This window comes from Mobula birostris, chromosome 3 (assembly GCF_030028105.1).
Source record: "Mobula birostris isolate sMobBir1 chromosome 3, sMobBir1.hap1, whole genome shotgun sequence".
NCBI lineage: Eukaryota > Metazoa > Chordata > Chondrichthyes > Myliobatiformes > Myliobatidae > Mobula > Mobula birostris.
Window position 1 is genome coordinate 1,351,036 of NC_092372.1, and position 12,547 is coordinate 1,363,582.

General features: G+C 43.4%; 1 protein-coding gene across 2 annotated transcripts in view; it reads right to left on the bottom strand.

The window, feature by feature from the left end:
• LOC140194846 (NACHT, LRR and PYD domains-containing protein 3-like) overlaps positions 1 to 12,547 on the bottom strand; it is a 106,321-nt gene that overhangs the window by 42,299 nt on the left and 51,475 nt on the right. For both annotated transcript variants that reach the window (XM_072252122.1, XM_072252121.1), the window contains exon 5: positions 47 to 213. In XM_072252122.1, the coding sequence (XP_072108223.1) occupies positions 47 to 213 (167 nt within the window). The remainder of the gene's footprint in view (positions 1 to 46; positions 214 to 12,547) is intronic.

Sequence of the window (12,547 nt, forward strand, 5' to 3'; positions counted from 1 at the left end):
TTCCCTCTGATATCAACAGTTACGTGACAATACATTAAATACTCACCTCATTTTCTTGTGCACTGAAATGTCCCTCCTTTGTCAACATCCAGCCCAGTCTTTCAACCTTTTCTTCAATTGCTTGTTTCAGTCTGTCCCTGTAGAACTTTGTTAGTTGGTACAGTCGATATTCACCCCACTGTGCCAGGAAATCAGAGATTGTAGATTCTGTAGCTGTGAATATAAAAAGGATAAGGTAGACACCAACTCGAATATCCCTCATCTCCACTGCTGTCACCTTACGCAGCAAACCAATCATGTCTCGAATCTTAGTGTTAACTACATTTAGCTACAAAACACGGATTTTCTCCTGATCTTTTAAAACCGACATAACAATGCTCTGGACATCAGTTTACCAGAAGAACCAGTTCCCCGGAGTCCTACTCCCAAACCACCCTCTCATCCAGTTCAATTATGGCCAATAAATACTGGGGCTGTCAATGATTCTCGCTTCTCTAAGATACTCGCTTCATCCGAGCGACTACATTCCCTTAATTCACACCAAAGGAACTCTCTTAATCTGGACAGCTGCATTTCCTCCAATACACGTCATACAAATCCTCGCTTCAGGTAGTACATTTCCTGTAGTGGGGTAACCGGTGCCTCACTACACCACATGTACCACACTCACACAATATTTTCTCCTCTCTGACCAACCCTCCAAGAGCATCTATTCCTTGGTGCACTTTCCACCATCCTCGAGTAAATTTATAATAAGCTTGAATGGCCTTGACAGAGTAGATGAGGAAAGGAAGTTTCCCATGGTGGGAGAGTCTGGGGCAAACAGGTACAGCCTCAGGATAAAGGGGCGCCCTGTCAAAACAGAGATGTGGAGAAATTTCTTTAGCCAAAGGATGGTGAATTTGTGGAATTTGTTGCCACATGCAGCTGTGGAGACCAGGTTGTTGGGTGTATTTAAGGCAGAGAGTGATAAGTTCTTGATTGGACATGGTATCAAAGGTTACGGAGGAAAGGCTGAGAACTGGGGTTGAGGAGCAGGAAAAAAAAAGAGGATCAGTCATGATTGAATGCTGGAGCAGACTCGATGGGTAGATGGCCTAATTCTGCTCCTATATCTTATGATCTTATATTCCCCTTCATTGTCCAATGTACCAGCAATTCCGGTAGCATTTGCAAACGTACGAACAACATTGACAACTTTATCTGCCAAATCTTTAAAACAGATAGCAAACAGTGGATCCAGCACCCATAGATACCACTGGTCACAAGCCGACAGTCTGAGTAGTTCTCTATCATTAACATCTGATTCCTTTCACCTGGTCATTTTTGTATCCAGTTGTGCAGATTGTTCACAAGGAAATTAATCCTGGATTTGTATATGGTGACAGATGTATACTTTGATAATAAATTCACAGTGAATTTTGAACTTTTAATAAATACAAAGGTCAGTGAATGTAACGGCTCAAGTCAGCAATGTGTGGAGGCAATTGTTAACATTTTGACGTCATTTGTTGCAGCACAGAACACACTTGCAGGGAGGTCTTTTGACAATTTGATAAGCTGGTTGGGCCAGTCAGAACAGCGTGTGCACTTCTAGTGACAATACAACCGGATGGATGTATTTGTACTGAAGAGGGTGCAGAAGAGGGTTAGATAGGCGATTCTGTGGACGCAGTCCAGAGACCCGGATGGCAGTTTGCCTCCCTGGTGCCAGGGTCCGGGATATTTCTGATTGTGTCCAAGATATCCTGAAGTGGGAGGGTGAGGAGCCAGAGGTCGTGGTACATATAGGTACCAATGACATAGGTAGGAAAAGGGATGAGGTCCTGAAAGGAGAATATAGGGAGCTAGGAAGGGAGTTGAGAAAAAGGACCGCAAAGGTAGTAATCTCGGGATTACTGCCTGTGCCACGCGACAGTGAGAGTAGGAATGCGATGAGGTGGAGGATAAATGCGTGGCTGAGGGATTGGAGCAGGGGGCAGGGATTCAAGTTTTTGGATCATTGGGACCTCTTTTGGCGCAGGCGTGACCTGTACAAAAAGGACGGGTTGCACTTGAATCCTAGGGGGACCAATATCCTGGCAAGGAGATTAGCGGGGGCTACTGAGGTGACTTTAAACTAGAATGGTTGGGGGGTGGGAATCAAATTAAAGAGGCTAGGCGTGAGGAGGTTAGTTCACTACAGGGGGATGGGAACCAGTGCAGAGAGACAGAGGGGTGTAAAGTGAGGGTAGAAACAAAAAGTACTATGGAGGAAAGTAAAAGTGGCAGGCCGACAAATCCAGGGCAAGCATTAAAAAGGGCCACTTTTCAGCATAATTGTATAAGGGCTAAGAGAGTTGTAAAAGAGTGCCTGAAGGCTTTGTGTGTCAATGCAAGGAGCATTCGTAATAAGGTGGATGAATTGAAAGTGCAGATTGTTATTAATGATTATGATATAGTTGGGATCACAGAGACATGGCTCCAGGGTGACCAGGGATGGGAGCTCAACGTTCAGGGATATTCAATATTCAGGAGGGATAGACATGAAGGAAGGGGAGGTGGGGTGGCGTTGCTGGTTAAAGAAGAGATTAACGCAATAGAAAGGAAGGACATAAGCCAGGAAGATGTGGAATTGATATGGGTAGAGCTGCGTAACACTAAGGGGCAGAAGACGCTGGTGGGAGTTGTGTACAGGCCACCTAACAGTAGTAGTGAGGTCGGAGATGGTATTAAACAGGAAATTAGAAATGTGTGCAATAAAGGAACAGCAGTTATAATGGGTGACTTCAATCTACATGTAGATTGGGTGAACCAAATTGGTAAAGGTGCTGAGGAAGAGGATTTCTTGGAATGTATGCGGGATGGTTTTTTGAACCAACATGTCGAGGAACCGACTAGAGAGCAGACTATTCTGGACTGGGTTTTGAGCAATGAGGAATGGTTAATTAGCAATCTTGTCGTGAGAGGCCCCTTGGGTAAGAGTGACCATAATATGGTGGAATTCTTCATTAAGATGGAGAGTGACATAGTTAATTCAGAAACAAAGGTTCTGAACTTAAAGAGGGGTAACTTTGAAGGTATGAGACGTGAATTAGCTAAGATAGACTGGCAAACGACACTTAAAAGATTGACGGTGGATATGCAATGGCAAGCATTTAAAGGTTGCATGGATGAACTGCAACAAATGTTCATCCCAGTTTGGCAAAAGAATAAATCAAGGAAGGTAGTGCACCCGTGGCTGACAAGAGAAATTAGGGATAGTATCAATTCCAAAGAAGAAGCATACAAATTAGCCAGAGAAAGTGGCTCACCTGAGGACTGGGAGAAATTCAGAGTTCAGCAGAGGAGGACAAAGGGCTTAATTAGGAAGGGGAGAAAAGATTATGAGAGAAAACTGGCAGGCAACATAAAAACGGACTGTAAAAGCTTTTATAGATATGTAAAAAGGAAAAGACTGGTAAAGACAAATGTAGGTCCCCTACAAATCTAGGTCACCACGTCGGTGGTGGGGAAACTGCTGGAGTCAGTTATCAAGGATGTGCTAACAGCACATTTGGAAAGCGGTGAAATGATCGGACAAAGTCAGCATGGATTTGTGAAAGGAAAATCATGTCTGATGAATCTCATAGAATTTTTTGAGGATGTAACTAGTAGAGTGGATAGGGGAGAACCAGTGGATGTGGTATATTTGGATTTTCAGAAGGCTTTTGACAAGGTCCCACACAAGAGATTAGTGTGCAAACTTAAAGCACACGGTATTGGGGGTAAGGTATTGGTGTGCGTGGAGAGTTGGTTAGCAGACAGGAAGCAAAGAGTGGGAGTAAACGGGACCTTTTCAGAATGGCAGGCGGTGACTAGTGGGGTACCGCAAGGCTCAGTGCTGGGACCCCAGTTGTTTACAATATATATTAATGACTTGGATAAGGGAATTAAATGCAGCATCTCCAAGTTTGCGGATGACACGAAGCTGGGTGGCAGTGTTAGCTGTGAGGAGGATGCCAAGAGGATGCAGGGTGACTTGGATAGGTTGGGTGAGTGGGCAAATTCATGGCAGATGCAATTTAATGTGGATAAATGTGAAGTTATCCACTTTGGTGGCAAAAATAGGAAAACAGATTATTATCTGAATGGTGGCCGATTAGGAAAAGGGGAGGTGCAACGAGACCTGGGTGTCATTATACACCAGTCATTGAAAGTGGGCATGCAGGTACAGCAGGCGGTGAAAAAGGCGAATGGTATGCTGGCATTTATAGCGAGAGGATTCGAGTACAGGAGCAGGGAGGTACTACTGCAGTTGTACAAGGCCTTGGTGAGACCACACCTGGAGTATTGTGTGCAGTTTTGGTCCCCTAATCTGAGGAAAGACATCCTTGCCATAGAGGGAGTACAGAGAAGGTTCACCAGATTGATTCCTGGGATGGCAGGACTTTCATATGAAGAAAGACTGGATGAACTGGGCTTGTACTCGTTGGAGTTTAGAAGATTGAGGGGGGATCTGATTGAAACGTATAAGATCCTAAAGGGATTGGACAGGCTAGATGCAGGAAGATTGTTCCCGATGTTGGGGAAGTCCAGAACAAGGGGTCACAGTTTGAGGATAGAGGGGAAGCCTTTTAGGACCGAGATTAGGAAAAACTTCTTCACACAGAGAGTGGTGAATCTGTGGAATTCTCTGCTACAGGAAACAGTTGAGGCCAGTTCATTGGCTATATTTAAGAGGGAGTTAGATATGGCCCTTGTGGCTACGGGGGTCAGGGGGTATGGAGGGAAGGCTGGGGCGGTGTTCTGAGTTGGATGATCAGCCATGATCATAATAAATGGCGGTGCAGGCTCGAAGGGCCGAATGGCCTACTCCTGCACCTATTTTCTATGTTTCTATGTTCTATGAAAAGATTCAGCAGGGTATTGCTTGTGACTGAATATTTCAATTACAGGAGATTGTATCGATTGTTTCTGATTCGGAGTTTCGGCCCAGACATTGATTATTCATTTCCCTCCATAGATGCTGCTTGACCTGCTGAAACCCTCCTGAATATGTGTGTTACCCGTTCTCGTTACCAAGTTGAAATGCCTTGGGATTCACATTAATCCTACCCCTGATGGCCTTCTTTCATTCATGTTTGTCTCCTGCTGGTTTATATTCTTCAAAGACTCTGCGCCATTTCCGCATAGAAGGACCTAAAGCATCCTTTTAGAAAACTACGTTCACCATTTGTCCTCAGCCCAGACTTTGATTAGTGCATTAAAATATCCAAACAGACCACAATTTTCTCTGTAATGAGCCATTCTCAACACTGGTAATGTTCTCAGCTCGGCTACTAAAAACAGATTCTGAAAACACCCTTCATCTCCATTCCACTGCAGCCCAGAAAACCAGTTGGAAATTGATGATTGTCCTTCCAAAACCCAAAACTCTCTGTTAACGTGCAATCTCTTAAATCCCAGAAATGCTTCAATTATCTGGCGGTGACTTTCAGAAATTAATGCTAGAGGTGTCTCCAACATCAGTGCCTGTCTAGAGGTGAAACAGACTTGACTGTTCCCATCACATAGTCATAGTCATAGTCATACTTTATTGATCCCGGGGGAAATTGGTTTTCATTACAGTTGCACCATAAATAATAAATATTAATAAAACCATAAATAGTTAAATAGTAATATGTAAATTATGCCAGGAAATAAGTCCAGGACCAGCCTATTGGCTCAGGGTGTCTGACCCTCCAAGGGAGGAGTTGTAAAGTTTGATGGCCACAGGCAGGAATGACTTCCTATGACGCTCTGTACTGCATCTCGGTGGAATGAGTCTCTGGCTGAATGTACTCCTGTGCCCACCCAGTACCTTATGTAGTGGATGGGAGACATTGTCCAAGATGGCATGCAACTTGGACAGCATCCTCTTTTCAGACACCACCGTCAGAGAGTCCAGTTCCATCCCCACAACATCACTGGCCTTACGAATGAGTTTGTTGATTCTGTTGGTGTCTGCTACCCTCAGCCTGCTGCCCCAGCACACAACAGCAAACATGATAGCACTGGCCACCACAGACTCCACCACTTCCATCATTCACAAGAGCTAAGTAAGCCAATAATATTAAATTGGATAGCAACTGTTTCTTCAGATACAAAAAGTGTAAAAGAGAGTTAAGAGTGGATATGGAAATCAATATGTAGTGTGCATCAGTTTTCACAGTGGAAAACACCAGCAATATGGTGGAAGTTCCAGGTGTCAGGTGTCATAGAAACATAGAAACATAGAAAATAGGTGCAGGAGTAGGCCATTCAGCCCTTCGAGCCTGCACTGCCATTTATTATGATCATGGCTGATCATCCAACTCAGAACCCTGCACCAGCCTTCCCTCCATACCCCCTGATCCTCATAGCCACAAGGGCCATATCTAACTCCCTCTTAAATATAGCCAATGAACTGGTCTCAACTGTTTCCTGTGGCAGAGAATTCCACAGATTCACCACTCTCTGTGTGAAGAAGTTTTTCCTAATCTCAGTCCTAAGAGGCTTCCCCTTTATCCTCAAACTGTGACCCCTCGTTCTGGACTTCCCCAACATCGGGAACAATCTTCCTGCATCTAGTCTGTCCAATCCCTTTAGGATTTTATACGTTTCAATCAGATCCCCCCTCAATCTTCTAAATTCCAACGAGTACAAGCCTAGTTCATCCAGTCTTTCTTCATATGAAAGTCCTGCCATCCCAGGAGTCAATCTGGTGAACCTTCTTTGTACTCGCTCTATGGCAAGGATGTCTTTCCTCAGATTAGGGGACCAAAACTGCACACAATACTCCAGGTGTGGTCTCACCAAGGCCTTGTACAACTGCAGTAGTACCTCCCTGCTCCTGTACTCGAATCCTCTTGCTATAAATGCCAGCATACCATTCGCCTTTTTCACCGCCTGCTGTACCTGCATGCCCACTTTCAATGACTGGTGTATAATGACACCCAGGTCTTGTTGCACCTCCCCGTTTCCTAATCGGCCACCATTCAGATAATAATCTGTTTTCCTATTTTTGCCACCAAAGTGGATAACTTCACATTTATCCACATTAAATTACATCTGCCATGAATTTGCCCACTCACCCAACCTATCCAAGTCACCCTGCATCCTCTTAGCATCCTCCTCACAGCTAACACTGCCGCCCAGCTTCGTGTCATCCGCAAACTTGGAGATGCTGCATTTAATTCCCCCATCCAAGTCATTAATATATATTGTAAACAACTGCGGTCCCAGCACTGAGCCTTGCGGTACCCCACTAGTCACTGCCTGCCATTCTGAAAAGGTCCCGTTTATTCCCACTCTTTGCTTCCTGACTGCAAACCAATTCTCTATCCACATCAATACCTTACCCCCAATACCATGTGCTTTAAGTTTGCACACTGATCTCCTGTGTGGGACCTTGTCAAAAGCCTTTTGAAAATCCAAATATACCACATCCACTGGTTCTCCCCTATCCACTCCACTAGTTACATCCTCAAAAAATTCTATGAGATTCGTCAGACATGATTTTCCTTTCACAAATCCATGCTGACTTTGTCCGATGATCTCACCGCTTTCCAAATGTGCTGTTATCACATCTTTGATAACTGACTCCAGCAGTTTCCCCACCACCGACGTAAGGCTAACCGGTCTATAATTCCCAGGTTTCTCTCTCCCTCCTTTTTTAAAAAGTGGGGTTACATTAGCCACCCTCCAATCCTCAGGAACTAGTCCAGAATCTAATGAGTTTTGAAAAATTATCACTAATGCATCCACTATTTCTTGGGCTACTTCCTTAAGCACTCTGGGATGTAAACCATCTGGCCCTGGGGATTTATCTGCCTTTAATCCATTCAATTTACCTAACACCACTTCCCTACTAACATGTATTTCGCTCAGTTCCTCCATCTCACTGGACCCTCTGTCCCCTACTATTTCTGGAAGATTATTTATGTCCTCCTTAGTGAAGACAGAACCAAAGTAATTATTCAATTGATCTGCCATGTCCTAGCTCCCCATAATCAATTCACCTGTTTCTGTCTGTAGGGGACCTACATTTGTGTTTACCAGTCTTTTCCTTTTTACATATCTATAAAAGCTTTTACAGTCATTAAGTGTATGAAGTTATCATTAGTAACGAGAAGGGTCTTGAGAAAATGAAAGGTCTGAAAGTACAAAAGTCCCCTGGACCAGATGTTGCACTTTCCCGAGTTCTGAAAGAAGTGGCTGAAGTAATCGTACAGGCATTAATAATGATTTTTCAAGAATCACTAGATTCTGGAATGGTTCCAGAAGTTTGTAAAATCCCAAATGTCCATTCCATGCTTCAAGAAGGGAGAGAGGCAGATGAAAGGACACTATAGGCCAGTTTGTCTGACGTCAGTTGTTAGGAAGATGTTGCAGTCTATTACTAAGGATGTCTCAAAATACTCGGTGGCACATGATACAATAGGTCGTAGGTCATAGCTTTCTCAGCAAAATATCTTGCCTCACAGATCAATTGGAATTCTTTGAAGAGGGAACAAATAGACAATAGTGAATCGGTTGATAGTCTGTAGTTAGATTTTCACAAGGCCTTTAAAAAGATGCCACGCGTGAGGCTGCATAATCAGCTACGAGCCCATTGTAATACAGGAATGAATGAGAATGGATAAAACAGTAGTTGTTTGGCAAGGTGCAAAGAGTGCCAATAAAGGGAGAATTTTCTGGTTGGCTGTGTGGGTAGTGGTGTTCCCCAGCGGTCTGGGTTAGGTCTGGTTCTTTTTATGTTATACTGTATGTCATTAATTTGGATGACAGAATTTATGGTTTGCTGCAAATTTGCAGGTGATCTGAAGATAGTTGTGGGGGCAGAGATTTCGAGGAAGTGGAGATGTTACAGAAGGACTTTGACTGATTAGGAGAATAGGCAAATAAATGGTAGATTTATGGTACAGTGGTACAGTGTTGGGAAGTGTACAGTAATGCAATTCGTAAAAAAGAAATGAAAGTGTTGACCATTTTCTAAATGGAGGAAAAAATACAAGAAACTGAGGTGCAAAATAATTGGGAGTTCTTATGCAGGATTTGCTACGGTTAATTTACAAGTTGAGTTTGTGGTGACTAAGCAAATACAATGTAGGCATTCATGTCAAGAGACTAGCATATCGAACCAAGGATATAATGAAGATTATTTATTTTAGAAAATGGTGAAGCCTCACTGGGAATATTGTGAGCAGTGTTGAGCCCCTCATCTTAGAAAAGCTATGCTGAAACTAGAGATGGTTGAAAGGAGGTTCACAAAAATGATTGCAGGATTGAACGGCTTGTCACCTGAAGAGTGTTTGATGGCCCTGGGCCTGTATTCACTAGAATTTAAAAGAATGACTGTGACCTCATTGAAACTAATCGAATGGTGAAAGGACTTTTTTAGATTGGTTGTGGAGAGGATGGCTGTAATGTTGGGAAAGTCTAAGACCAGCCTCAGAAGAGAATGGCGTCCTTTTAGAATACAGGTGAAGACGAATTTCTTTAGCCAGAGAGCAGTGGCTCTGTGGACTGGACAAAATCGCAAATCAACAACTTCTTCCTCCATCTCATTACCATAAGACCATATGACAAAGCAACAGAATTAGGCCATATGGCCCAACCGAGACTGCTCAACCATTCAATCAAGGCTGATCTTTTTTTTAATCTCGTCCTCAACCTCAGTTCCCGGCCTTCCCCCATAACCTTCGTTGCCATGTCCAATAAAGAATCTATCAATGTCTGCCTTAAATAAAATCAAGAACGTGGCCTTGTCATGTGACCAGCAACAATGAATATCAATTGAGTCAGGTTTTATAAAAACAAACAAACATTTATTAAACTCTGCTCAAAAATAGCGAAATGTATTTACATGACTAACTTAACCAGAGGTTAACTGCTATACGGCAACTCTGGAACTGTTCTTACAACACGCAGGAATCTGCTTCCAGCGTGTTGTGAGTGTTGCTTTGATCCCAGCATCTGCAGATTATCTTGTGTTCAGGAACAGTTCTTAAAAGGGTAAATGCGAAAACAGTTCCTAAAGTGGTAAATTCGAACACAGTTCTTAGAATGGTAAATTTGAAAATCCAAGACATTTATACAGTCAATTAGGAGAGACTTTCCTGAAGTAAAGAATTCCTTGAAGACGTTACGTTACTGCCGATCCCAGCAGGAATCTGCCTTGTCCGCAGGATTCACGACGATGGAAATGAAATGCTTTAAAGGAACTGACATTTTCCTCTGGAGAATAGACACTGCACAATCCTTCCTGCTTTAGCAGAGGATATACCATAGAAAGCATAGAAACTACAGAACAGAAACAGGCCTTTTGGCCCTTCTTGGCTGTGCCAAACCATTTTCAGCCTAGTCCCACTGACCTGCACACGGACCATATCCTTCCATACACCTCCCATCCATGTATCTGTCCAATTTATTCTTAAATGTTAACAAAGAACCCGCATTTACCACCTCGTCTGGCAGCTCATTCCATACTCCCACCACTCTCTGTGTGAAGAAGCCCCCCCTAATGTTCCCTTTAAACATTTCCCCCCTCACCCTAAACCCATGTCCTCTGGTTTTTTTCTCCCCTTGCCTCAGTGGAAAAAGCCTGCTTGCATTCACTCTATCTATACTCATCATAATTTTATATACCGCTATCAAATCTCCCCTCATTCTTCTACGATCCAGGGAATAAAGTCCCAACCTATTCAACCTTTCTCTGTAACTGAGTTTCTCAAGTCCCGGCAACATCCTTGTAAACCTTCCCTGCACTCTTTCAACCTTATTTATATCCTTCCTGTAATTTGGTGACCAAAACTGAACACAATACTCCAGATTTGGCCTCACCAATGCCTTATACAACCTCATCATAACATTCCAGCTCTTATACTCAATACTTTGATTAATAAAGGCCAATGTACCAAAAGCTCTCTTTACGACCCTATCTACCTGTGACGCCACTTTTAGGGAATTTTGTATCTGTATTCCCAGATCCCTCTGTTCCACTGCACTCCTCAGTGCCTTACCATTAACCCTGTATGTTCTACGTTGATTTGTCCTTCCAACGTGCAATACCTCACACTTGTCAGTATTAAACCCCATCTGCCATTTTTTAGCCCATTTTTCCAGCTGGTCCAAGTCCCTCTGCAGGCTCTGAAAACCTTCCTCACTGTCTACTACACCTCCAATCTTTGTATCATCAGCAAACTTGCTGATCCAATTTACCGCATTATCATCCAGATCATTGATATAGATGACAAGTAACAATGGACCCAGCACTGATATCTCAAAACGTAGGTCACTATTTCTTGAACGAAGGTTCAATAGAGGCTGATCCTCTCCAAAACCACCAAACGACATCAGCTTTACTCGACTCGTCGAATTCCTGTGCTTTGGTAAGGCTTTCACTCTCCAATACTACTTACGATAGAAAGTGGAACTCCACTTTAAAACGAAACTGCATCATAAGACGAATATACAGCATAACAGAGTATCTGATGAATTAAACAACAAACTAAACTTAAAACTCAACTGGAAAAACTAACTGTGTCACACCAGGGGTCTCCCTTTATATACCTGGTGAGAACATGTCATCATGTGACCTCACATCGGCGGGGAAATTACACCATGTGACCTCCACAAGACCATTACGTCATGCTCATCAGATACTCAATTACACCATAGTCATAAGACAGACACAAAATACCCATGAGTTATGTAACAGCCTCCACAGCTGCAAATTCCATAAATTCACCGCCCTTTGTCTAAAGAAATTTCTCCGCGTCTCCTTTTTGAAAGGACGCCCCTCTATCCTGAGGCTGTACCCTCTTGTCCTAAACTCTCCCACCATGGGAGCCATCCTTTCCATGTCTTCTCTGTCTATGCCTTTCAACATAAGACCATAAGACCACAACATGTAGGAGCATAAGTAGGCCATTCAATCATGGGCTGATCCACCTCATCCAGTCATCCCCACAATCCTGCTTTCTCCTCATACTCATACCCTGGCTAATCAGGAACCTATCTATCTCTGCCTTAAATGCACCCAATGACTTGGCCTCCACAGCCGCTCGTGGCAGCAAATTCCATAGATTTACCACCCTCTGACTAAAGTAATTTCTCCGCATCTCAGTTCTACAAGGACGTCCTTCAATCAGGCAGCGAATGGGAATAAAATTATCCTTTTCTGGTTGGTTGTCCCGCGACGAGTGGTGTTCCACAGGGGTCGGTGTTTGGATCACGTCTTTTCCTGCTGTATATAAATGATTCAGATGATGGAATAGATGGCTTTGTTGCCAAGTTTGTTGCTCCTATAACGGAGTCTGTCTTGCCTCTGCATTCGGGTTCCGATTTTGAAATTTACCACATGTTCTCTTATTCCAATGTCTACAAACTGCAAGTGTGTGGAATGATCCACGGATCTAATGCCAGAATCAACAGTCTGTGATTCCTCATTTTATGTAAAAATCGGCAGGATACATGTGGGGTGGGGGGATGGGGGCAGTAACGCTGCTTGACTCATGACTACCAGCCACTCGTCAAGCCATGATCGCTCTGCATGAAGAATGTG